General features: G+C 51.4%; 1 protein-coding gene across 1 annotated transcript; it reads right to left on the bottom strand.

Annotated features, from left to right (window-relative positions):
• Window positions 1-318: 318 nt before the first annotated feature.
• On the bottom strand, window positions 319-22,952 carry SCRT2 (scratch family transcriptional repressor 2; the record flags this gene model as incomplete). The annotated part of the gene is made up of 2 exons (XM_081325315.1): window positions 319-1,028; window positions 22,814-22,952. 2 exons carry the CDS (start codon window positions 22,950-22,952, stop codon window positions 319-321), a joined length of 849 nt encoding a protein of 282 aa, XP_081181441.1.
• Between the last annotated feature and the right edge of the window lie 4,312 nt (window positions 22,953-27,264).

Genomic DNA, 27,264 nt, shown 5'->3' with positions numbered 1-27,264 from the left:
GAGCTTTGCTTGCATGCGTACAGGACCTGAGCAACGCTTAAGAACAGCCGAACATAGCAGGCCGGGCAGGTGTCTCTTACCCTCTTGACTTTCGTTGGGTTATACGTGTTGTGTGAACCCAGTCCGCTGAGTTTTAGGAAGAGAGTTCGCTGAGGTTGCAGCGCTTGCCTCAAACGCGCAGCGCTGCGGTGCCCTGCGATTTTTCCCAGGGATCCTCCTGGCTTCGGCGAGGTTCCATTTTGTGAAGTGGGAATTAACTCCGGGAAGGCCAGGAGGAGGGAGGCTGCAGGCGTGGGAACTCCCTGCACCAGCTTGGGGTCAGTTCCCCGCCGGGCAGGCGTGCTCCGGCCCCTTGAAGCAGGCCGATTCGTAGTGTTTGTGGAGGTAGGATTTGAGGGCGAAAGTCTTGTGGCATTGCTTGCAACGGTAGTGCTTGAGCGCCGAGTGGGTTTGCATGTGCGCGCGCAGGTTGGAGCGGTCAGCGAAGGCCTTGCCGCAGTGGGAGCAGCCGAAGGGCTTCTCGCCGGTGTGCGAGCGCATGTGTCCCTGCAACAGCCACGGCCGGCTGAAGGCTTTGCCGCACACGGCGCACTTGTGTTTGAGGTTGTGGGTCAGCAGGTGCATGGCCAGAGCCGGCATAGAGACGTAGGCCTTGCTACACGTCGGGCACTTGCGGGCCAGCTTGCTATCCAGGCTGCGGTGCGTCTGCTTGTGCCGGCTGAGGTTGGACGAGGTGGCGTAGGTCTTGCCGCACTCGGTGCAGGCGTGGCGGTGTCCCCCCCGGCGAGGACCCTCGGATCGCCGGCGGGACCGCCCGTCAAGGATGAAGAAGGCGTCCATGGAGTAGCTCTCGGTGACGGCCGCTTCGCCCTGGAAGTAGTGAGACGAAAGGCTGGATTGCGGGCTTTCGGGATCGCTGTAATCCTCCTGGATCGGGGTGTAAAGGGGGTCAGGAGAGGCCCCCTGGCGCTGGGCTTTCTTCTTTTCATTCTTGTAACCTGAGGAAGGAAGACAGGCTGGGAGGTATCCTGCAGGAGAGAGAGAGAGAAAGAGAGAAACAAAGGGAAGATGTTTGGATAATTGAAAAACTTCAGCCGATTGGCCCGGGGATTCTGCCTTGTGGATCAGTGCCAGCATTTCTCATCCTCAGCCACTTTGAAAGGTCTGGACTTCTTAAGCTCCCAGAATTCCACAGCCAAGTCCCAGTCAAGTCTAGGAGTTTTAAGTGCAGACCTCTTAAAGTGGCCGAGGTTGAAAAATACTGACCAAGATCGTTGAGTTCCTTCCGTGTTCGGTCTTCTGCTTATCAACCGCCCGGATGGCTGTTTCTAAAGCTCGGCAGTGTTAAGAGGTGCGGGTTTTTACTCCCAGAATTGAAGCTGAATTGAATTCAACTCCTGACTAGGCTAGGCTGGGCTGGGCTAGGCTAGGCTAGGCTAGGCTAGGATAAAAGGTATAGGTAAAGGTTCCCCCGCACACGCGTGCTAGTCGTTTCCGACTCTAGGGGCCGGTGCTCATCTCCGTTTCAAAGCCGAAGAGCCGGCGCTTGTCCGAGGACGTCTCCGTGGTCATGTGGCCGGCATGACTAGACGCCAAAGGCGCATGGAACGCTGTTACCTTCCCACCGGAGTGGTCCCTATTTTTCTACTTGCATTTTTATGTGCTTTCGAACTGCTAGGTTGGCAGAAGCTGGGACGAGTAACAGGCGCTCACTCTGCTACGCGGCACTCGGGATTCGACCCGCCAAACTGCCAACCTTCTGATCGACAAGCTCAGCGTCCTAACCCACTGAGCCACCGTGTCCCTTTAGGATAGGATAGGATAGGGCAAAAGAGGAGAGGAGAGGAGAGATGGAGAGAGAGGGTTAAGCTTAAGGTTAGGGTTTAAACATATCTCTTTGTTTAAAGCTATTTACATCACCATCTTAACCAAATCCATTTAAGAGAGAGAGAGGGGGGGGGGGAAGGAAATGGAATAGAGAAAAAGGAAAGGAATACAGAATAAGGGAAGGAAAGGGAATAGAGAGAAGGAAAGGAAAGGAAAGGAAAGGAAAGGAAAGGAAAGGAAAGGAAAGGAAAGGAAAGGAAAGGAAAGGAAAGGAAAGGAAAGGAAAGGAAAGGAAAGGAAAGGAAAGGAAAGGAAAGAAGGAAAGGAAAGGGAGAGTGAAAGAAAGGGAGGGAGGGAGGAAAAGAATAGAGGAAGGAAGGAAGGAAGGAAGGAAGGAAGGAAGGAAGGAAGGAAGGAAGGAAGGAAGGAAGGAAGGAAGGTGAAGGGGAGAGGGTGGATCCTGATGAGAGAGGAAGGAAGGGAAAAAAAGGTGGAAACAAGAATTACGCTTTTTCTTCTGGATAAGAACTGGCTGGCTGTGGAATTCTGGGCAGTTGAAGTCTGATTTAAATCCAAAGGGAAGAAGGCTTAGTTAAACTCTCCACCTTTGTGCATCGGTTTGTACGGACCAACCCACAGACCCAACTCAAGCCAAAGATCGTAGCACCGGGCGTGATCGGCTCAACAACCGCCTTTGTGGTTCCCATGTTTCTTGTTGGCTAATCACGCGAGCGGGCTAGCTTGCTCTTTGCACGGGGGAATCGGAACACGGGCTTTGCTCTTGGCCAGGGGTCTTCAACCTTGGCCCTTGGATGACTTGGGGACTTCAACTCCCTCCCTTCAACTCCTTCAACACTTGCCTGGCTGAGGAATTCTGGGAGTTCAAGTCCACAAGTCATCCAAGGGCCAAGGTTGAAGACCCCTTGCTCTTGGCTTTCCCATCACCGGAAAACCTTTGATGAGAGGCGATTTCGGCAAACCAACCAAGGACTTTTGTGGCTGCCCAGACACTCAACGTGGGAGAAAGGTGATGGATGTGAAACGGGAGAGAGTGGGAAAAAAGTTAGAAACTTTTCTCTTAAGCCTGTCTCTCCTGCCCGCTTCGCTCTGACTAGCTACAGGGAAGGCCGAGCGGAAGGCGGTGGCTCCTATCCTTGGTCTCCACGACACACACACGGGCAAGGACGAAAGGAGAGTCCGTCTGCAAGGGATTTCCCCAGCCTGGTGCATCCTAGTGTGGGGCTGATGGGACCTGTGGTTAGAGAAAGGAAGAGCCAGTTGGGTCTATGGTTAAGGCATTAGGCTACAAAGCAGGAGACGGTGAGTTCTAGTCCCGTCCTAGGCATGAAACTCAGCTGGATGACTTTGGGCCAATCGCCGGGAGACAGTGAGTTCTAGTCCCGTCCTAGGCATGAAACTCAGCTGGGTGACTTTGGGCCAATCGCCGGGAGACGGTGAGTTCTAGTCCCGTCCTAGGCATGAAACTCAGCTGGGTGACTTTGGGCCAATCGCCGGGAGACGGTGAGTTCTAGTCCCGTCCTAGGCATGAAACTCAGCTGGGTGACTTTGGGCCAATCGCCGGGAGACGGTGAGTTCTAGTCCCGTCCTAGGCATGAAACTCAGCTGGGTGACTTTGGGCCAATCACCGGGAGACGGTGAGTTCTAGTCCCGTCCTAGGCATGAAACTCGGCTGGGTGACTTTGGGCCAATCGCTAGGAGACAGTGCATTCTAGTCCCATCTTAGATTTCTTAGATTTCCCGGTTCCTACTCTGGCTTTTGTAAGATGGGAGTTATATAAATATCATGAATAAATAAATAAAACTGTAATCTTACCCCGTTTTCTGTAACGTGCCAACTGGGAAGGACTTCACTCTGCTATAATGTTTTCCCAGGTTTACCTGCCCCCAGAATCCCTGCTCTAAGTAGGGGGTTAGTCTAGAGGGCCTCTAAGACCCTGTCATTTGGGCTTTTGTCACTGCCAGTAGCAGGGGCTGGGGTGAATATCATCCGTGCATGCAGAAAGCAAAAAAAATGAACCCCTCCCAGCCATGTCCTGGGTGGTCTGCAATTTCCATTCCCGAAATGTCGGAGAGGCTATTTTTATCCGACGAATTCAGCAGAAGTTGTCATATTCCCAGGACATCCGACTCTGCTGATCCGGCCTTCGGAGCGGAGAGACGGATCCGACCTCCATTGGAAAGTCAGCAGAACGAATGTATAGAATGCTGGCATTGCAGGAAGAACGAAAGGGAAGGGAAAGAAGGGAAGGAAAGGGGGGAAAGGGAAGGGAAGGGGAAGGGAGAGAATTAGGAGGAAAGGAAAGGAAAGGAAAGGAAAGGAAAGGAAAGGAAAGGAAAGGAAAGGAAAGGAAAGGAAAGGAAAGGAAAGGAAAGAAGGAAAGGGAAGGAAAGGAAAGGAAAGGAAAGGAAAGGAAGTGAGGGAAGGAAAGGAGAAAGGGAAGGGAAGGGAAGGGGAAGGAAGGGAGGGAATGAAAGAAAAGGAGATGGGAAGGGAAGGGAGCGAAGGGAAGCAAAAAGGAAGGGAAGGGAAGAAAGGGAAGGGGAGGGGAGGGAAGGAAAGGAAAGAAGGAAAGGGAAGGAAAGGGAAGGAAAGGGAAGGAAAGGAAAGGAGAAAGGAAAGGAAAGGAGAAAGGAAAGGAAAGGAAAGGAAAGGAAAGGAAAGGAAAGGAAAGAAGGAAAGGAAAGGAAGATAGAAGAAGAGAAGGGAAGGGAAGGGAAGGGAAAGGAAGGGAAGGGAAGGGAAGGGAAGGGAAGGGAAGGGAAGGAAATCCACAGATCATAAAAAAAATGCCAGCTGGGGAATTGTGGGACCTGAGCTCCAGCCCTCTTCATGCAGGCTGGCTGGGGACTTCTGGGAGTTGAAGTCCACCTGTTTCCAAGCCGGCTTTCCCGGACCCTCCCCCCAGCTGAGCCTCCATAGCCGGAGAGGGAGGACGATGTGGGTCGTTGTCTTTAGAGCGAGGGAATTCCCTTGAAGAGAGCGCAGATCGTCCTTGACTTGCGACCACTCGTTTAGGGACCGTTCAAAATCACGGCAGCAGTGAAAAAAGTAACTGAGGAGGGCTTTTCGCACTCGCCACCCCTGTAGCCTCCCCAGAGTCACGTGACGAAAATTCAGACCTCCGGCAACTGGCCGGTACTCGTGACGGTTGCTGTCTCCTGGGGTCCACAGGATCCCCTTCTGTGACCTTCTGACCCCAAAGTCTCTGGATTCACTACACAGCCGTGCGACTCACTTAAGAACTGTGGCGAGAAGGGTCATAAAATGGGGGCAGAACTCACTGAACGGCTTAGCCACGGAAAGGGTGGGCTCAGCTGTGGCCGTAAGTCGAGGAGAAGCTATATCCGAGTTCATAAAGGGAAGGGAAGGGTGTGCTTGTGTGCATTTGTATGCCTCTCTCTCTCTTTCTATCTCTCTCCTTCTCTCTCTCTCTCTTTCTTTCTCTCTCTTTCTCTGTCCTTCTTTCTCTCTCTCTCTCTCTCCGTCTTTCTCTTATTTTTTATGTCTCTTTCTATCTATCTCTCCTCTCGCTCTTTCTTTCTTTCTCTGTCTCTTTCTCTGCCCTTTTTTCTCTCTATCTTTCTTTTTCTCTTTCTTTCTCTCTCTCTTTCTGTCTTTCTCTCTCCCTGTCTTTTACTTTTTCTGTCTCTTTCTATCTCTCCTCTCGCTCTTTCTTTCTCTGTCTTTCTCTGCCCTTCTTTCTCTCTATCTCTCTTTCTCTTTTTCTTTTTCGCTTTCTCTCTCCTTCTCTCTCTCCCTTTCTCTCTCTTTCTGTCTTTCTCTCTCCTTCTCTCTCTCCCCGTCTCTCTTTCTTTCTTTCTCTGTCTCTTTCTCTCTCTCTCCTTCTCTCTCTCTCTTTCTCTCTTTCTTTCTCTTTTTCTGTCTCTCTCTCTCTCTTTCTCTCCCTTTTTCTCTATCCCTTCCTCTCTCTCTTTCTTTCCCTTATCTCTCTTTCTCTCTCTTTCTGCCTGTTTTTTTCTCTCCTTCCTCTCTTTCTCTCTCTCTCTCCCTTTCTCTGTCTCTCTTTCTCCTCCTCTCTCTCTCTTTCTCTCTCCCTCTTTCTCTCTTTGGTCCCCCCCCCTGTAAATGCACCTGTCTGGGCTCTGTTCTCAACCCTCCACCTCCTCCGGCTGGAATATTGATTGTGTTTTAAAAGGGCTTGAAGGAACATGGGGATTTTTTTTTTAAAAAAAAAAATCTAGTCTATTTTTACTCTCCCACTTTGCAAATTCCTCATACAGGAGGCTTCAGAGGGAGAGGTTTATTTTATTTTTTATTTTTATTTTTATATTTTATTTTATTTTTAAAAAAATCCATTTTATGGATTAGGCAGGTTTGAAATCCAAGGGTGGGGGGATGAGCAGCCCAGACCCCCCCCCCTCCTCAAATTATTTCCTGCTGCAGCCCTCTTATTCGCCTCCCTTCTCTTTCCTTTCTCTTTTGAATTTTATTTTTTAAAACAACTCTCCTTCCCCCTCACTGACCAAGCCCACTCGCCCTCCTGGCAGGAAAAGGCCACGCTCAGCACTTTCCTGGGGACTTCCGTGCAAGGTGACCGCCAAGGAGACAGCCGAGCCAAAAGCCCACCTGGGCGGCTTCGTTCCCCCCCCCCTCCACCCCACCTGCCCATCTGCTTCCGGCTCAGGAGTGGAAAAAGCCCCCAAGGGTGGATCTGGGGGAGGTTGGTTTCACGCAGGTGTGGATTTTGACGGGTGTTCTGGGCTGAATAGCCCGCTTAGCCCATCATCCCCAGCTGAAAGACAGGCCGACGTCCAAGAAAGAGGGAACTCGGCTTCTCACCGTTGGCTCGTGTCCCTTTGGATCGTTTTTATATTTATGCTTTTATGATACTGTCAGCCAGACCCAGAGCGGCTTAGACAGTGAGATGTGGGGGGGGAGGCATATAGATTTAATAAATGTTTTTCTTTCTTTCTTTCTTTCTTTCTTTTCTTTCTTTCTTTCTTTCTTTCTTTTTCTTTCTTTTTCTTTTTCTCTTTCTCTCCTCTCCCCTCCCCTCTCTCCTCTTCCCTTCCCCCTTTCTCCTTCCTTCCTTCCTTCCTTCCTTCCTCCCCCACCTAGCATTTGCAGAACGGGCAAGCTTTCTCTTTTTCCTCCCTCCTTCTCAAAACAGATTCCCTTTCTCCTTCCTTCCTTCCTTCCTTCCTTCCTTCCTTCCTTCCTTCCTTCCTTCCTTCCTTCCTTCCTTCCTTCCCTCCTTCCTTCCTTCCCTCCCTCCCTCCTTCCCTCCCTCCCTCCCTCCATCCTTCCCTCCCTCCATCCTTCCCTCCCTCCTTCCTTCCTTCCCTCCCTCCATCCTTCCCTCCCTCCATCCTTCCCTCCCTCCCTCCCTCCCTCCTTCCCTCCCTCCTTCCTTCCCTCCCTCCTTCCCTCCCTCCCTTTCTTCCTTTCTTCCTTCCTTCCCTCCCTCCCTCCTTCCTTCCTTCCCTCCCTCCTTCCTTCCCTCTCTCCTTCCCTCCCTCCCTCCCTTTCTTCCTTCCTTCCTTCCTTCCTTCCTTCCCTCCCTCCCTCCTTCCTTCCTTCCTTCCTTCCTTCCCTCCCTCCCTCCCTCCCTCCTTCCTTCCTTCCCTCCCTCCCTCCCTTCCTTCCTTCCTTCCTTCCCTCCCTCCCTTCCTTCCTTCCTTCCTTCCCCAGCATTTGCAGAACAGGCAAGCTTTCTCTTTTCCCTCCCTCCTTCTGCAAACAGACGCCCGTCCTTCCCTTCGGCGAAAACCTTCTCTTCTGCTCTTTCCGCCTGCAAACTTTGCAAATCTGCAAATCTGGGCTCTGCCTCCTGACTTGCTTTTGCTCCCGGGATGGGACGCGCGCGCAACGTGGTCCAATCCTGGCCTGTCTCCTGCTTGCCAGCTCGCTGACCTTCATGGTGGGGTGGGGTGGGGATTTTCCTTTTTTTTTTTTAATTGGCATTTCACATCGCTATGGCTTCTCAAGGGCAGCCCGTTTGCTTTCCCGGTAGAAGACGCCAGCCGGAGCCTTTCCAAGGATGAGAAAAGAGCTCCAGAAGCCTAAGGCTTGTATTTCTGAATTAAGGATGGGGAGCGGGGAGGGGGGGAGAGAAGGGGGGGGGAGGAAGGAAGGAGCTGGTAGGAAGGGGTTGGTGGATTTCTTTATAGCTGCAGTTTGTTCATCCATCCATCCATCTCCATCCTTAGTCCCTACTCAAGAACACTCAGTATCAAGGAGAGAAGCAACCTAGAATTAAGGAGAAACGTCCTGACAGTGAGAACAATTAGCCAGTGCAACTACTTGCCTCCAGAAGTTATGGGCGCTCCATCACTGGAGCTTTTTAAGAAGAGATTGGACAGCCAATTTGTCTGGAATGGTATAGGCGCAGGGGTAGGCAACCTTGGCTCTATTATGACTTGTGGACTTCAACTCCCAGAATTCCTGAGCCAGCATGGGGGAAATGTGGCCCCTTCGTGACTCGTGGACTTCAACTCCCAGAATTCCTGAGCCAGCATGGGGGAACTATGGCCCCCTCATGACTCGTGGACTTCAACTCCCAGAATTCCTGAGCCAGCATGGCTCAACTTGGAAACCTCTCCCTTTGCCCTCAGCATGGCTGGCTCAGGAATTCTGGGAGTTGAAGTCCACGAGTCATGAAGGGGCCATAGTTTCCCCCATGCTGGCTCAGGAATTCTGGGAGTTTGAAGTCCACGAGTCATAAAAGAGCCAAGGTTGCCTACCCCTGGACTATAGGGTTTCCTGCCTGAACAGAGGGTTGGACTAGATGACCTCCAAGGTCCCTCCCAACTCTGTTATTCTGTTTTTCTGTTCTGTTCTCCAAAGCACCTGAAGGCAGAACAAAAAACAACAACAATGGATGAAACCTAACCAAGGAGAGAAGCAACCTAGAACTAAGGAGAAACTTCCTGACAGTGAGAGCAATTAACCAGTGGAACTACCTGCCTCCAGAAGTTGTGGGTGCTCCATCACTGGAGGCTTTCAAGGGGAGACTGGACAACCATTTGTCCGGGATAGTATTGGGCCTTCTGCCCAATTGTTGTTTTTGTTTTCCTTTAACAATGTTTTGCTTCCATCCAGTTCTTCGACTGAACTGAAGAAGCTTCTTGGCTGAGAAGCAAAATGTTTTCAAACCAAAAAGTCCAGTTGCCTTTTGGAAAAAGCACCTTTGGGGACAACCAGGACCTGGATGATGGAAAACCTCCGTAAACCAGGAAGGACAAGCCACTCTTAACAACAGGAGTCTTCAAACTTGGCCCTTTTAGGACTTGTGGACTTCAGCTCCCAGAATTCCACAGCCAGCGTGCCTGGCTGAGGAATTCTGGGAGTTGAAGTCCACAAGCAGGGGGTCTTCAAACTTGGCCCTTTTAGGACTTGTGGACTTCAGCTCCCAGAATTCCACAGCCAGCGTGCCTGTCTTCAAACCTGGCCCTTTTAGGACTTGTGGACTTCAGCTCCCAGAATTCCACAGCCAGCGTGCCTGGCTGAGGAATTCTGGGAGTTGAAGTCCACAAGCAGGGGGTCTTCAAACTTGGCCCTTTTAGGACTTGTGGACTTCAGCTCCCAGAATTCCATAGCCAGTGTGCCTGGCTGAGGAATTCTGGGAGTTGAAGTCCACAAGCAGGGGGTCTTCAAACCTGGCCCTTTTAGGACTTGTGGACTTCAGCTCCCAGAATTCCACAGCCAGCGTGCCTGTCTTCAAACCTGGCCCTTTTAGGACTTGTGGACTTCAGCTCCCAGAATTCCACAGCCAGCGTGCCTGTCTTCAAACCTGGCCCTTTTAGGACTTGTGGACTTCAGCTCCCAGAATTCCACAGCCAGCGTGCCTGGCTGAGGAATTCTGGGAGTTGAAGTCCACAAGCAGGGGGTCTTCAAACTTGGCCCTTTTAGGACTTGTGGACTTCAGCTCCCAGAATTCCATAGCCAGTGTGCCTGGCTGAGGAATTCTGGGAGTTGAAGTCCACAAGCAGGGGGTCTTCAAACCTGGCCCTTTTAGGACTTGTGGACTTCAGCTCCCAGAATTCCACAGCCAGCGTGCCTGTCTTCAAACTTGGCCCTTTTAGGACTTGTGGACTTCAGCTCCCAGAATTCCACAGCCAGCGTGCCTGTCTTCAAACCTGGCCCTTTTAGGACTTGTGGACTTCAGCTCCCAGAATTCCACAGCCAGCGTGCCTGTCTTCAAACTTGGCCCTTTTAGGACTTGTGGACTTCAGCTCCCAGAATTCCATAGCCAGCGTGCCTGGCTGAGGAATTCTGGGAGTTGAAGTCCACAAGCAGGGGGTCTTCAAACTTGGCCCTTTTAGGACTTGTGGACTTCAGCTCCCAGAATTCCATAGCCAGTGTGCCTGGCTGAGGAATTCTGGGAGTTGAAGTCCACAAGCAGGGGGTCTTCAAACCTGGCCCTTTTAGGACTTGTGGACTTCAGCTCCCAGAATTCCACAGCCAGCGTGCCTGTCTTCAAACTTGGCCCTTTTAGGACTTGTGGACTTCAGCTCCCAGAATTCCACAGCCAGCGTGCCTGTCTTCAAACTTGGCCCTTTTAGGACTTGTGGACTTCAGCTCCCAGAATTCCACAGCCAGTGGGCCTGGCTGAGGAATTCTGGGAGTTGAAGTCCACAAGCAGGGGGTCTTCAAACCTGGCCCTTTTAGGACTTGTGGACTTCAGCTCCCAGAATTCCACAGCCAGCGTGCCTGTCTTCAAACTTGGCCCTTTTAGGACTTGTGGACTTCAGCTCCCAGAATTCCACAGCCAGCGTGCCTGTCTTCAAACTTGGCCCTTTTAGGACTTGTGGACTTCAGCTCCCAGAATTCCACAGCCAGTGGGCCTGGCTGAGGAATTCTGGGAGTTGAAGTCCACAAGCAGGGGTCTTCAAACTTGGCCCTTTTATGACTTGTGGAGTTCAACTCGCCTGGCTGAGGAATTCTGGGAGTTGAAGTCCACAAGTCCTAAAAGGGCCACGTTTGAAGACCCCTGCTTAACAACATCCTTCTTAGGAGTTATGCACAGAGCTGAGAAGCCATCTCACAGATAAGACCCACAGGCAAGTCCTCGACTTACAACCACCGTTTCTGCTGTCAAGTGGGACCTTCGTTAAGTGAGTTTTGCCCCCATTTCTACGACCTTCCTTCCCACGGTTGTTAAGCCAATCGCGGCAGTGGATAAGTTAGTTCCCCGGTTGTTAAGTGAATCCGGCTTACCCCATTGTCGGAAGATCGCTAAAGGCGATCACGTGACACACACACACCCCCCATGGACAGTACAATCGTCGTAAAGACGAACCAAGCATCTGAATTTTGATCACCTGACCGTGGGGAGGCTGCAAAGGTCGTAAGCGTTGAAAAACGGTCGTCAGTCACCTTGTTCGGTGCCGTTGAAAGTTTGAAAGGTCACTAAATGACCTGTCTCCAGTCAAGGACTAGCTGTAGGGGAAGATCCCTCTCCTGCTTTTGGCAGAATACTACTTCTGGATAAGGAGGCTCCATTAAGCTAGAGAGGAGAAGAATAGCTGAAAGAGAAGGCCTGCACTTCGTGGTCTACGGAGATTCTCAAAATAACCAACTCTGTTATTCTTATTTCTCCTTATTTTGAGGCTGCTTCTCTCCTTGATGGGTTTCCATCCGTGGCTTCTTGTCCTGCCTTCAGGGGCTTTGGAGAAGAGCTTGACTCCCTCTTCTTTGGGGCAGCCCCTGGGATACTGGAAGACCTTGTGAGAGGAACCTTGGAGTCCTAGTGGACGATCCCTTGACCGTGAGCCAGCCGTGTGCAGCAGCAGCCAAAAAAGCTAATGCAATCCTGGGCTGCATAAACAGAGGCATAGACTCAAGATCACGCGAGGTATTAGCACCGTTTTATGGTATAGGGTTTCCTGCCTGAGCAGGGGGTTGGACTAGATGACCTCCAAGGTTCTTTCCAACTTTGGTCAGCATATCAGAAGAAAGATCTTTCTTCTGGAGCTGTTGGAGAAGAGAGGGGGGGGGGACTTGAGCGGAGGCTTTGCAACAGTTCTTCTCAACCCCCGCCACTTTAAAATGTTTGGACTTCAACTCCCAGAATTCCCCAGCCAGCCCTGACTTGCCTGAAGCTAATACAGTCCTGGGTTGCTGAAACAAGAGGCATGGAATCAAGATCACACGAAGTATTAGTACCGTTTTGTAAAACCTTAGTAAGAGCGCACCTGGAATACTGCAGCCAGGTTTGGTCACCACATCACAAAAAAGAGGTTGAGAGTTTGGAAAAAGTGCAAAGAAGAGCAAACTAAGATGATCCGAGGCCTGGAGACAAAAACATACGAAGAACGGCTGCGGGACTTGGGTTTGGCTGGTCTAAAGAAAAGAAGAAACAGGGGCGACATGATAGCAGCGTTCCAGTATTTGGGGGGCTGCCACAAGGTGGAGGGGGGCAGGCTGTTCGCCAAAGCACCAGAGGGAAGGACGAGAAACAATGGTTGGAAGCTGATCAAAGAGAGAAGCAACCTGGAATTAAGGAGAAACTTCCTAACAGGGAGGACAATTAACCAGTGGAACAACCTGCCACCAGAGGTTGTGGGCGCTCCATCACTGGAGATTTTTAAGAAGAGACCAGACAGTCACTTGTCTGAGATGGTATAGGTTCTCCTGCTCGAGCGGGGGGCTGGACTAGAAGACCTCCAAGGTCCCTTCCACCTCCTATTATTCTATTCTATTCTATTCTATTCTATTCTATTCTATTCTATTCTATTCTATTCTATTCTATTCTATTCTATTCTATTCTATTCCATTCCATTCCATTCCATTCCATTCCATTCCATTCTACAATCTCTTTATTCTATTCTACAATCTCTTTATTCTATTCTATTCTATTCCATTCTCTATTTTCTATTCTATATTCTATTCTTATTTTCTATTCTGTATTCTATTCTATTATTCTTGGGCACTCCACCACTGGAGGTTTTTAAGACTAGACAATCACCTGTCTGAGATGGTATAGGTTCTCCTGCTTGAGCAGGGGGCTGGACTAGAAGACCTCCAAGGTCCCTTCCAATTCTATTCTATTCTGTTCTATTCTGTTCTGTTCTGTTCTGTTCCGTTCCGTTCCATTCCATTCCATTCCATTCCACTCTCCACTCCATTCCATAATTTCTACTCTACTCTACTCTACTCTACTCTACTCTACTCTACTCTACTCTACTCTACTCTACTCTACTCTACTCTACTCTACTCTACTCTACCCTAACCGTACCCTCAAATATTGGAAGACTACTATCATGTCACCCTTAGTCTTACTTTTCATTAAACTAGACATACCCTAACCCTGCAACCGTTTGTCGGATGTTTTAGCCTCCAGTCCCCTAATGATCCTTCTTGCATTGTATGGAGCTTTTATTCTTGCAAGCTGCGCAGAGTCAAGGAGAGCGAGAGGGCGACCATATAAATTCTCTGAAATAAAGGAACTAACTTAAACTATTGCCGGAAAAGACCAGGTTGAAATACTTAACAGGCTGCTTACGTAATCGGCAGATGTGAAATGGGAGGGGGAAACAGGGGGGGGGGAGGGCAAGGCAGGCCAAACCACCCCAGAGGTTCATTCTTCCCCTCACACACACCCCCCCGCCACCCAACCCCCAATCCTGTGGCTGCTGTCCCCACTGATGTGCTGAAAGAATGAGTCATTTCTTCAAGGTTATCAAGATAATTTTATAACACTTGGGAGGGGGGGGAGGAAATCCATCCCAGCCTGCTCTTCCCTGCACCACTTTAGCCTCTATTAACTGCCCCCCCCACCAGCTTTTTTTTTTTTTTGCAATGGAAGCAACAGTATTATCCGGCATGAAAAGGCAGCGCACAGGAAGAAACGTGCACGCACACACACAAATGCACAGTCGACCCGCAGGCACGAAAAGTGCTGACTAGAAGCCTGAGGAACGTTGTGAAGGACAAGCGGTGGAAAGAGCTTTCTCTGACGCCTCCGGTCTTCTCCCAGGATCTTCCTTGTGGGAGGAAGAAGGCTTTCCAGGAGGCTGGTCTGCCTCGTCTGGGAAACACGGCGCTAAGGCAGGGCTGGGGTGTGTGTGTGGCGGGGGAGGTCCCCCTTTTCCAGCCATCAGAATCACTGTCACGGTGGTTGCCAAAAATAGTGTGTGTGTGTGTGTGTGTGTGTGTGTGTGCTTCCCCTCCTTGGTACTCTCTGAGCTGGGTGGTTCTGAGCTGGGTGGTTTTCTTGCAGATGTTTCCTGGCCCAGCTAGGTAACATCATCAGTGGTGGAAGGCAGGGGGGTGGGTGTGGTGTAACGGAGGAGGAGGAGGAGGAGGAGGAGGAGGAGGAGGAGGAGGAGGAGGAGGAGGAGGAGGAGAACCGTGGGGTCTTGGGTGCTCTCTGAACTTGGTTGTTTTCCTGCAAATAGTTTCTTACCCCATTATCACTTCTGCTAGAAGGGAGTGGAGTTTGCAGGGAAGAGGAGGAGGAGGAGGAGGAGGAGGAGGAGGAAGAAGAAGAAGAAGAAGAAGAAGAAGAAGAAGAAGAAGAAGAAGAAGAAGAAGAAGAAGAAGAAGAAGAAGAAGAAGAAGAAGAAGAAGAAGAAGAAGACGACAACAGGAGAGGACTGTGGGGTCCTTGGTGCTCTCTGAGCTGGGTTGTTTTCCTGCAGACATTTTTTCATCCAACTAGAGAACCTCATCAGTGCTAGAACGGAGAGGGGTTTGCAGAGAGGAGGAGGAAGAAGAGGAAATAGAGGAGGAGGTGGAGGAGGAGGAAGAAGAGGAGGAGGAAGGATAAGAGGAGGAGGGAAGAGGAGGAGGAGGAAGTGGAAAAGGAGGAAGAGGAGGAGGAAGAGCAGGAAGTGGAGGAGCAGGAAGTGGAAGAGGAGGGAGGAGCAGGAAGGAGAGGAGGAGCAGGAAGAGGAGGAGCAGGAGGAGGAAGAGGCAGAAGAAGAGGAGGAGAAGGAGGAGGAAGAGGAAGAGGAGGGAGGAGGAGGAAGAAGAGGAGCAGGAAGAGGAAGAGGAGGAGGAAGGAGAAGAGGAGGAAGGAGGAGGGAGAAGGAGGAAGTGGAGGAGGAGGAGGAAGAGGAGGAGGAAGAAGAGGAGCAGGAAGGAGAAGAGGAGCAGGAAGAGGAAGGAGGAGGGAGGAGGAGGACTGTGGGGTCCTGGCTGCTCTCTGAGGATGGCTGTGTTCTTACAGGCGCTTCATGACCCAACTAGCTAACCCCATCAGAATGCGGCTCTCTCTTTGCTCTCTTTTTCTGCCCTTCCGACAAGCCCAGTCAACGGGGAAGCCAGAGTCACTGAACAGCCGTGCCAACAACTTCAGTGATTCGCTGAGCAACTGCGGCACAGGTACAGTTGTAAAATGGGGCCACGCTCACTCCGCCGCCGGCTCGCTTAACCGCAGACATGCTGGGCTCCAGGGGGCTGGGTGCAAGTCGAGGACCAGCTGCAAGATGACCTTGAAAGGCCCGTCTTTCGGCCGCGCCATTCGGCCCGTCACCCTTCACGGACCGCTTTCCTGCCTCCGTACAGTCCGTCGGAGGAGCAGCGTTTTCTCTGCCTCGGCCACTTGAAAGGGGCCTGGACTTCAGCTCCCAGAATTCCCCAGCCAGCGTCTCCAGCTTCCCGGCAGCCTCCGGGCCAGCTCTGACCCTGCTGGGCTTGCCAAGGTCATCCGAGTCCGCAGATGTTCTCTTCCGACAGGAGGACCAAGGAGTCCCAAGGAACCGCTGGCTTCGTGGGCTTCCATGTTGGCCAGAGGCCGCCTGGCTGCGAAGTCTGCTGTGCCCCAAATATAGTCTTCCCTTTCCCCCTTTTCCCCCTTCCCTTTCTCCTCTTCCTTCCTTTCCTCTTCCCCTTCCGCCTCTGTTATCCCTTCCCCTTCCCTTTTCCCCTCTCCTTTTCCTCTCCCCTCCCCCCTTCCCTTTCTGTTCGTCCTCCCTTTTTTCCTTTCCCCTCTTCCTCCCCTTCCCCCTTCTTCCTCTCCTTCCCCTCTCTCCTCCCCTCTCTTCTTTCCCCTCTCCCTTCTTCCTCCCCTCCCCCCTTTCTCTTCCCTTCCTCCCGTCTCCTCTCCTCACTTCTCTCCCCTTCCCCTTCTTCCTTCCCTTCCTCTCCTCCCCTCCTCTCTTCCTCTTCTTCCTCCTCTTCCCTCCCCCTCTTCCTCCCCTTCCCCCTTCCCCTTCCCTTCCCTCCCTCTCCTCCCCTCCTCTCTTCCTCCTCTTCCCTCCCCCCTCTTCCTCCCCTTCCCTCCCTCTCCTCCCCTCCTCTCTTCCTCCTCTTCCCTCCCCCTCTTCCTCCCCTTCCCTCCCTCTCCTCCCCTCCTCTCTTCCTCCTCTTCCCTCCCCCCTCTTCCTCCCCTTCCCTCCCTCTCTTCCCCTCCTCTCTTCCTCCTCTTCCCTCCCCCTCTTCCTCCCCTTACCCCTTCCCTCCCTCTCCTCCCCTCCTCTCTTCCTCCCCTCCCCCCTCTTCCTCCCCTTCCCTCCCTCTCCTCCCCCTCCCCTCTCCCCTCCCCTCTTCCCATGCATTACATATTATATACTCTACCGGCACTTTTGCGGCACGCACCAATTGGATCCTGCGGATCCGTGGAATGGCAGGCACAGATTCCCAAGAGCGAAACATATGGACGCTCTGGGCCACCACCTCCGATCTGCAGCTCTTGCTAATGCGCTGTCTTTGTCAGCGACTTTTCAGGTGTGTGGAGTTGTTCAACTCCCAGAAAAATCACACTTGCCGCCCTTCACCTGGTGATTGACTTTCACCTGTTTTCTGGATTTGCGTAAGGCGTTGAACTAATTGAACGGACCGATTTTTGCACCTCAGGAAAACAGTTAAAGTTAACACACACACACACACACACACACACACACACACAGACACACCCTAAATCCTACAACTTAGGCAAACGCATTGGCCTTTACCTGACTGGGTGAAGTGTGATGTTCATCAGACATCAAGTGTGACGTTCGCAAGTATTCCTCGACATACGACCGCGTCGGAGGCCAACATTCCCGTTGTTAGGCGAGACATTTGTTAAGTGAATTTTTGCCTCGTTTTACGACACTCCCCCCCTTGCCACGGCTGTTAAGGGAATCCCTGCAGTTGTTAAGTTGGCAGCACAATCGTTCAACAGAATCTGGGTTTCCTATTGAGTTTGCTTCTCGGGAGCAAACCCGGGACGCTGCGACCGTCATAAATGTGAAACCAGTTGCCAAGTGGTCTGAATTTTGATCACGTGGGAACGCTGCGACGGTTGTAAGTGTGAAAAACAGTCCTAAGTCGCTTTTTTTCAATGCCGTTGTAACTTTGAAGGGTCACTAAACAAATGCTTGTGAGTTGGGGACTACCCGTATTAAATCATCAAAACTCTGGATCAGTGGAGAAACACAGAACATAAAATCATAAGGCTGGAAGGAACCTTGGAGGTCATCTAGTCCAACCCCGTGCTCAGGCAGGAAACCCTATACCATCCTGGACAAATGGCTGTCCAGTGTCTTTTTAAATCTTCCACTGTTGGAGCATCCTGGTGGCAGGTTGTTCCGCTGGTTAATTGTTCTCACTGTCAGGAAATTCCTCCTTAGTTCCAGGTTGCTTCTCTCTATGGTTAGTTTCCATCCGTTGCTTCTTGGAACAGAATGACAGAGTTGGAAGGGACCTCGGAGGTCATCTAGTCCAACCCTCTGTTCAGGCAGGAGTCCCTCTACCATTCCAGACAAATGGCTGCCCAATCTTTTCTTGAAAACCTCCAGTGTTGGAGCACCCACAACTTCTGCGGGCAAGCCATTCCACTGATTAATTGTTCACACTGTCATGAAATTTCTCCTTACTTCTACGCTGGACCTCACTTTAACAATCTTCCACCCGTTATTTCTAGTGCTTGGGAGAATAAATCAGTCCTTTCTTCTTTGTGGCAGCCCCCCAGGTCCTGGAGGGCAGTTATCATAGCCCCCCCCCTAATCCTTCTCTTCAATAGGCTAAGTCAGGGATAGGCTAGGCCAGGTGTGAGGAACCGTGGCTCTTTTATGACTTGGGGACTTCAAGTCCCAGAATCCCTCAGCCAGGCATGCCTGGCTGAGGAATTCTGGGATTTGAAGTCCACAAGCAGGGCTCTTCAAAGTTGGCCCTTTTATGACTTGGGGACTTCAACTCCCAGAATCCCTCAGCCAGGCATGCCTGGCTGAGGAATTCTGGGATTTGAAGTCCACAAGCAGGGCTCTTCAAAGTTGGCCCTTTTATGACTTGGGGACTTCAACTCCCAGAATCCCTCAGCCAGGCATGCCTGGCTGAGGAATTCTGGGATTTGAAGTCCACAAGCAGGGCTCTTCAAAGTTGGCCCTTTTATGACTTGGGGACTTCAACTCCCAGAATCCCTCAGCCAGGCATGCCTGGCTGAGGAATTCTGGGATTTGAAGTCCACAAGCAGGGCTCTTCAAAGTTGGCCCTTTTATGACTTGGGGACTTCAACTCCCAGAATCCCTCAGCCAGGCATGCCTGGCTGAGGAATTCTGGGAGTTGAAGTCCCCAAGTCATACAAGGGCCAAGTTTGAAGAGTCCTGACCTAGATCTTTGTCTGATTATTTTGTCTTCTCTATCCGAGCTTAGCGGCTGCACAATCTCTGTCCATTTTCAGCTCATGCAGTCACTTCGCCCCCACTGTTCAAGCAGATTCGGTGACGGCGGGCACCTCAAATCTTGACTGCGGCAGCTTTTAACTCCCCCCTCCCCGGGCTCTTTCTCCTCATCCTCATCTCATATTATCCCTTCTTATCAAAGAGAAACCCAACCTAGAACTAAGGAGAAATTTCCTGTCGGTGTTCCCAAAGGTGTTTTTTCAGGACTTCCTCGTTTTTTCTTTGAAGACCTTTCGCTCCTCATCCAAGAAGCTTCTTCAGGTTCTGACTGGATGGTGGGGAAGGGAAGGATTTATACTCCTTGCAGACAGCTGGTCGTTTGCATCCTTTTAGAGGGTTGTCAAGGCCACCTGGAGGTTTATTACCTGTGTCCTCAGGGTCCCCTGAGTGGTGCAAATGGGCGTGGAGCCTTCTTGGAACTGCTGAAAAGACGGTGTGGTAGACTGGAGGTGGATGATGTCGTGTCCCTCCCCCTCTGTTGAGGGAGGGCTGTTCAGTTTTGACCTAGATGGCCTCTTGGACCCCTCTTTCAAACCAAAGTTTGGTTTGCGATAGACACCATCTATCTCCAGTCTACCACACCGTCCTTTCAGCAGATCCAAGAAGGCTCCACGCCCATTTGCACCACTCAGGGGACCCTGAGGACACAGGTAATAAACCTCCAGGTGGCCTTGACAACCCTCTAAAAGGATGCAAACGACCAGCTGTCTGCAAGGAGTATAAATCTTTCCATTTCCCCACCATCCAGTCAGAACCTGAAGAAGCTTGTTGGATGAGAAGGGAAAGGTCTTCAAAGGAAAAACGAGAACGTCCAGTTGCCTCATGAAAAAAAGCATCTTTGGGACAACCATGACCTGGATGGCTGAGAATCTCCACAGACAGTGGAGCAATTAACCGGTGGAACTGCCTGCCACCAGAAGTTACGGGTGCTCCAACACTGGAGGCTTTCAAGACGAGACTGGACAGCCATTCGATTGGAATGGTGTAGGTAGGGTCTCCTGCCCGAGCAGTGGGCTGGACTAGAAGACCTCGAAGGTCCCTTCCAGGTCTGTTATTCTGTATTCTCTAGCAACCCTATTGTTCTGTCCATAATCAAAAACCGGGGGGGGGGTGGGGGTGGAGGGGGGCAAATCTCATACAGGTGATTGAGGAGGATTTTGAGAGTGGGACTTGAAAGGGCCCCCCCCACCCCAAAATTCCATTATTATTCTTATTCTTATTCTTATTCTTATTCTTATTCTTATTCTTATTATTATTATTATTATTATTGTTATTATTTTTATTGTTGTTGTTGTTGTTGTTATTATTATTATTATATTATTATTATTATTATTATTATTATTATTATTATTATTATTATTATTATTATTATTATTATTATTATTATTATTATTATTATTATTATTATTGTCTCCTCCCTGGCTGAAGAAGCCCAAACTTTGATCTTCTGTTTTTCTGCTGTAAACACTTAACCTTGTCTCTCAACCTCGTTTCTTCACGTGCGAGAAAAGACAGGTGGGGGGAAAAAAATCAAAACCTGCCCCGCTCGCACCTTTCCTTCTGTTGCGATTATAGAAAGGAAGGCTGGGAGGGAGATCACACACACACACACACACACACAAGTTGTCGTGAGCTGCCTCTGTAGGCAAGGTGCCTCGGCTCCTGAAATAGGAACAGGCGACAACTACAGCCTGTGGTTAGCTTGATTTTCTTCAGCCCGGGTTTCGGCGTTCAGACAAAGCGTTAACTTTACCACGCATCGGGCTGAGCTGCCCTTGAGTATGAAATTAGGTTGAGCTTAACTTGGTTTGATGTGTGGACGCAGCTGCCGGGTGGGCAAGTGACCTGATTAAAGTCAGACATAAGGATGCAGCTCCCGAATCGCAGTTTTTGTCGGTCGGGGACTCAAAAGAAGAGTTTCGTTTATTTTTATTTGCTTCTATGCTGCCTTCATTGTTTTTTTATAAATAACACAAGGTGGGGGACGTAACTAATACTCTTTCGCCCTCCTCTTTTCCCACAACAACAGCCCTCTAAGGTGGGGCAGGCTAAGAAAGAGAGGGACTGGCCCAAAGTCACTCAGCTGGCTTTCATAGCTGAGGTGGGACTAGAACTCACCGTCTCCTGGTGATTGGTCCAAAGTCACCCAGATGGCTTTCATGCTCAAGGCAGGACTAGAACTCACCGTCTCCTGGTGATTGGCCTAAAGTCACCCAACCAGCTTTCATGCCTAAGGCAGGACTAGAACTCACCATCTCCTGGTGATTAGTCCAAAGTCACCCAGCTGGCTTTCATGCTCAAGGCAGGACTAGAACTCACCGTCTCCTGGTGATTGGCCCAAAGTCACCCAACCAGCTTTCATGCCTAAGGCAGGACTAGAACTCACCATCTCCTGGTGATTGGCCCAAAGTCACCCAGATGGCTTTCATGCCCCAAACGGAACTGGAACTCACGGTCTTCTGGTTTCAAGCCCGCTGCTTTAACCACAAGACCGAACTGTCTAGTATTGGGCTGCAATCACAGTGTTTCTGCGGGTGCTGGGAATTGTAGTATTGATTGCTCTAGAAAGTACCGAATTGGGGAAGACATTTCTAAGATTCCAGCTTTCATGAAATCACAAAACATTGCTAGAGAAATGGATTTCTTCCTCTCTAGCACCTGGAACAATCCTCTTAATGAGCAAAACAATCATAATTTTTTTTTAAAAAAGAACCAACATCGCTTCCATACTTAAAAGTTGCACACATAGCAGGAAAATGCACAAACTCCCCGAAACAGCATGCTGCTGTTGAAAAACGGGGGCTGAAAAGGTCTTCTGGAATCAACAACCAGGCCTGATTCAAGAGCTTGAAAGGTAGACCCACAAGCCCGAATCGGCCACATTCACACAACCTATGAAACCTGCATGCTAGAAGTACCAGTCTCCCAGCTGTTGTCCATAAACCATGCACAATAAATTAAGCTGACAGTCCCCAGCAAAGCTAAAAGCACTCTTGCAAACAACCATGCAGCTCCAGGCAAGGATGTTAAGGATGTTGTAGGAACAAAGCCTCTCTCTCTCTCTCTCTCTCTCTCTCTCTCTCTCTCTCTCTCTCTCTCTCTCTCTGTGTGTGTGTGTGTGTGTGTGTGTGTGTAGCAGCCGGGGTTGTCCAGCCTCCAGGATGTGGTTCTTTTCAGACCCCAAAATTAGGAGCAGACAAGATTTTGTTGCTGGCTGCATCTCTCTCTCTTTGTAACTGCAAACCTTGAATTGATCTTGATCTCTCCCATTATGCAGCCTTTCTCTCACCTCTCTTCTCTCCACAACCTCCCTCAGGAGAGGGGGAAACAAATATTGGTCGTGTTCACACAACACCTCCCCCCCCTTTTTTTAAAAAAAAAAAAAAAGATTCACCAAGCTCCTGAACCGTCAACTAACCAAATGGACTTACTCTGCAGTCATTTCGCCGATCTTATCACGTTATGGGAAGGCAATTGCTTCCTTTGGCCTCCACCTGCGTGTTGTGTGAATGCACACTTTTTACAGGAAGAGCTCCTGTGCAGTCATCTCTCTTTTCTAGCGTTTCTCCTGAAATGAGGCACTTTCCAAGATACACACACACACACACACACACACACACACACACACGCAGAGCCCGATGCGGTTGTAATTTACTCCAGAGCTCTTCCCTCCCTTTGCTTTGTCCCGGATTCACACGGTAGAGATACCTTGAGAGATCGCGCAGCCATTGCTTGCCCGATGGGCCTTGTAGTCCGGCTGGGGATAGATCGATCGAGGAGCTCGGAGGCGACGACGTAGCTTCAACCCGCCCCCTCTCCACCCCACCCCACCCCCTTCTCCCGACCTTCAAGGCTGAGTTCCCACAACGTCCCGACCCTCCCAAAGGATCCGCGCCGGACCACGGAGTGTCGCATTGACCTTTCCTAGCGCTACGACCCCGCAGGTTTTTTGTCCCCCCCCCCACGGACGGACGGGCCATTTTATAGCCTATAGAGTTGGGCTTTTTGTGCGTGCCCGACTCGCGCGTGTGTGTAGAAGAAAAAAAAGAGAGGGGGGGGGAAAAGAGAGAGCTGGTCCTTTTTGGAAGAACCCCCCCCAATCAAGAGAAATCGGGACCCAATCCTCCTCCTCCTCCTCCTCCTCCTCCTCCTCCTCCTCCTCCTCCTCCTCCCGAGCCAAGGGAAACAAACAGAGGGGAATCCCCCTCCTTTCAGCAGCGAACGCAACACGACCGGCTTTCTCTAGCCCGTAACCTTCCCGACGACCCCCCCTCCCTTCCATCCCGCAATCCCCACTTCTTCCCGGGTCTACTCTCCTCCCTCCCGCCCCCCCCGTCGCGCCAACCCCGCACCGAGCGTCCCGAAGGCGGCGGCGCCGCCGGCCGCTGCTTACCGTCTTTCGGGCCGGGGTCGCCGGCTCTCGGGGGTCTCGCCCACCCGGGGTAGGAAGTTTCCAGCGGCGGGGGGGCGGGGGCCGACCCGGCTTGGAAAAGGTCCGCTTTGATCTTCTTGACCAGGAACGAGCGAGGCATGGCGAGGCCGGTCCGGTTCAGCACTTCGGACAGCTCCGCAGCGGCGGCCCGAGTGGGCGGGGCGGGAGGGGAGTGGGGGGGGGGCGGGAGGGGGAGGCGGAGAAGGGGGGTGGGGGAGGAGCCGAAAGGGAAAGTGAAGAGAGGGCGGGGGGGGAGAAGAGGGGAGGGGGAGGGGGAGAGCGCAGGCTGCGGGGAATCGCTGAGGTCAGCAACGCGCTCCGGCTCTTCCTTCCTCGCCCCCCCTCCCCCCTCCCCCTCCCTCCCTCCTGTCTTTAAATGGGACTCGGGCGGGGAGGGGGAGGGGGGAAGAGGAGGAGGAGGCGTTAGCCCTTTTTATCCATCGAGGTTCCCCCCCAGGGCTTGCAGAGAGGGAGGGAGGGAGGGGGGGTGGAAGGCAGGGAGGGAGGGGAGGAAGGAAAGAAGGAGGGAGGGGAGGAGAGGAGAGGAGAGGAGACCCTGTTGAGCCGGCGCGGGGGTCGTGGGTGGGGGGGGGAGGTTGGGGGGATGGAAACCTGCGAGGGGGCGTGGAAAGCGAAAGGGTGAAAGTGACAGAGCAAAAAAAGGAAAGAGAGAGAGAGAGGGAAAGAAAGAAAGAAAGAAAGAAAGAAAGAAAGAAAGAAAGAAAGAAAGAAAGAAAGAAAGAAAGAAAGAAAGAAAGAAAGAAAGAAAGAAAGAAAGAAAGAAAGAGAAAGAAAGAAAGGGAAAAGGAGAATTGGTCTGGCACGGAGGGGGAGGGACAGGGAGGGGGAAGGGGAGGGGAAGCAGGGTGAAACCCATCTGCTTAACGTGGCGACACCCACCCGCCCGGTCCCACGCTCGCTCGCCTCGGGGACTGCGAGGCCAGGGTCCCAAGCTAGCCACGCTTCCTTTCTCTGCTCCCCTGCGGGCCCAAATCCCCTCCCAAGAAGAACCCAGGCGTGGGCAGCACATGGCGAGGACCCTCCCCCCCGAAATGCAGAGAAGGAGGCAGTCCAGGACAAGTCCGGAATCCGGAGCTTGGAGCAAGGCCGAAGGAAGGAAGGAAGGAAGGAAGGAAGGAAGGAAGGAAGGAAGGAAGGAAGGACCCCGACCCCCCAAATCCGTTCCTCTACCCCCCACTCTTCTCTGTCCAGAAACCCAGGATCCCCCTTTGGCAGCTCTGCCATACCCCTCCTCGCCTCAAATTCCTACGCCTCCCCCTCCCTTTGGGGGGGGTTCCTTTTCGTCCCCACGCGAAGGGCTGATTAACTCTCGCGCCCTCCCCTTCTCGGGGGTCCAGCCAAAGGCAGAACAATGGAGACACGTGTCTGAGGACGAGGGGAGGAGGGGAGGGGGGGTGGGGTGGAGGAGAGGAAGAGAAGGGGGAGGGGGAAAGGGGTCTCCCTCGTTCCCTTGCCTCCTCTCTCCTTCGTCCTCCTTCGCCCCCCCCCCCCGTCCTTCCTTTGTCTCGGTGCGACACCCCCCCTCCCCCCCCCCTGCCCCGTGGTTTAAGAGCCGGAAATGGACTGGAAATTCTTCAACCTGATGTTAGGGGTCTTCGAAAGACCCTGGGTGACTTTTGGAGAGGCAGGAGGGGAGAAGGGCCAAGGGCGAAGCTTGCCCCAGGGGTGTCCAACCTCGGCCACTTTTAAGACCTGTGGACTTCAACTCCCAGAATTCCCCATCTATGATGGCTGGCTGGGGAATTCTGGGAGTTGAAGTCCACAGGTCTTAAAAGTGGCCGAGGCTGGACATCCCTCTGGCTTATCCCTTTATGAGGGCCTGTTGTTAAGCTGACTTGCTGTGACATCAGCCATACATCTGGCATTCCTGGCCGAGAGACAAACCTGATTTACTGTTGGCTTTTTCCGGAATGGTTTGTTTTTTTTTCATCCACCAGTTCCTTAACGATTTTTTTCCCCTTTTATCTTCAGCTTCCTCACCCAGGGTTTCTCGAGCTTGCAAGTTTAAGAGGGGTGGACTTCAACTCCCAGAATCCCTCAGTTTAGCATGCCTGCTGGCTAGGGAATCCTGGGAAGTCCTCCCATCCTAAACTTAACCAAGCTTGAGAAACTGTGTCCTAACCCAGGGGTAGGCAACCTCGGCTCTTTTATGACTCATGGACTTCAACACCCAGAATTCCTGAGTCAGCATGGCTCAGCTTGGAAATCTCTCCCTTTCCCCTCAGCGTGGCTGACTCAGGAATTCTGGGAGTTGAAGTCCACCAGTCATAAAAGAGCCGAGGTTACCTACCCCTGTCCTAACCTAATTTACAAGCAAGGGATTTCCTGGTGGTCTCCCAACCGAATGCCATGGAGTGTCAACCCTGCTTAGGTTTATTGTGCTGAGTCTAGGCTAGCCAACACTTTAACTTGAGGTTGTTTCCTGGAGTTGTGGGTGCCCCATCATTGGAGGTTTTCAAAAACAGACTAGACAATCATTTGACTGGCGTGGTATAAGTTCTCCTGCTTGAGCAAGGGCTGGATTAGACCAGGGCTTTTCAACCTTTTCACCCATTGTACCACTTTTAGGATATGGCAACTTCTGAGTACCACCAGTCGCCTAGCAAGGTGTCAAAAACTTGATGACCTCCCCCGCCAAAAAAGGAAAAAAGTGATAAAGTACAGGTAGTCCTCGACTTACAACAGTTTGCTTAGTGACTGTTCGAAGTTACAATGGCACTGAAAAAGTGCCCCCCAAGCCACAGCCAAGCAAGACTCCTGCGCTCTTCCTCCTGTCCGAGGTTTTCGTTGTTGTGAGCATTTCTGTTGAGGATTGGCAGGTGGGGTGGGATGGGGGGTGTTTGGTTTTTATTCCCCACCCCCCTCTGCTGGGTGGTTGCAGCAGGTTTTGGTCATTTCACATGATCCTGGGACACTGTGACCGTCATAAATATGAATCAGTTGCCAAGCATCTGGATGTAAATCACAAGACCCTGGAGATGCTGCAACATTCCAGCTGATCGGCGCTTCTTCAGGGCTCAGCAGATGTGTTGGGATCAGTGCCGAGCTCCAGCTGGAGCCTGGCGCTGATCCTGGCGCTTCCGCTGAGCCCTGACAGCCCTGCAGCTCCAGCCGTCTCTCGCTCAGGCTTGGGCGGTGCTGCCACCGGTTCAGCTCATTCCCCTTCCCCGCTACCACTTTTCTAGGATGCTCGCATACCACCTGCCAGGTGCCAGTGTACCACAGGTGGTACCCGTACCACTGGTTGAAAAGCCCTGGACTACATGATCTCCAAGGTCCCTTCCAGCCTTATGATTTTATGTTCTGGAATATGCGAATGTGTTTGCAGTCTGCTCACAGTGAGGGAATGCTTTATTATCCACAATAATTATTACTTATCATAATAATCAGTTGTTTTTCTGCACAGGCTCAGGGAGAATTCTTTAAGCGAAAAGAGAAAGTAGAATATTAATATTTCAGTTCTTTTTTTTTTGGTGCACGTGTTAAGCGCAGAGCGTAAACAGACCAGGAATTTAAATGTTATAAGCTAAAATAAATTCTGTATAAACTCTGTATGAAGAGTTTATAAATTCTGTATACCTTTCTGTATAAAGTTCCATGGTTGGGGGGATATGTCTCTTTTAAGATGAGACAGACAGACAAACGTTGGAGATACTGACTATTTGGTTCCAGACCACGGCAATAGTCAATATTTATTTATTTTATTGATTAAATTTATATCATAACAAAGCGAGTCACATATCTTTAGGGGTTTCCCAGTTTCACAGGTTATATTCACACTATACTGTGGCAATTAAGTAATAATAATAGAGTTGGAAGGGATCTTGGAGGTCATCTAGTCCAGCCCCCCTGCTCAGGCAGGAAACCCTATTCCAGACCTGTCAAACACAAGGCCCGGGGGCCAGATCCGGCCCGCGAAGTGGTTTCATGCGGCCCATGAAGCCATCCTGGAAACAGTGAGGGAACGGCCCCCACTGCCTTGGCCCTGACCCAGAGACCCTCCTTCTGCCAGAGACCCCCAGATATGTCCCACTCCTGCCCAGGCCCCCATAGGCACCCTTGATGCGAACGATGTAGAGCTGGCCATGCCCACCCAGTAGGCCATACGCACTCTAGCCACGCCCACCTAGTAGGCCACGCCCACCCAGGCCATACCCACCCGGCCCCCTGAGGGCAACCGCAGTGCTGATGTGGCCCTCAATGAAATTGAGTTTGACACCCCTGCCCTAGACCATTTCAGACAAATGGCTGTCTAGACTCTTCTTAAAGACTTCCAGAGTTGGAGCATCCACGACTTCTGGAGGCAGGTGGTTCCACTGGTTAATTGTTCTAACTGTCAGGAAGTTTCTCCTTAGTTCCAGGTTGCTTCTCTCCTTGGTTAGTTTCCATCC

This window comes from Vipera berus, assembly GCF_964194415.1.
Source record: "Vipera berus genome assembly, chromosome: 3".
NCBI classification, from domain to species: domain Eukaryota; kingdom Metazoa; phylum Chordata; class Lepidosauria; order Squamata; family Viperidae; genus Vipera; species Vipera berus.
The sequence above is the reverse complement of the archived record's forward strand: the minus strand, read 5'-3'. Positions and strand labels throughout refer to the sequence as shown.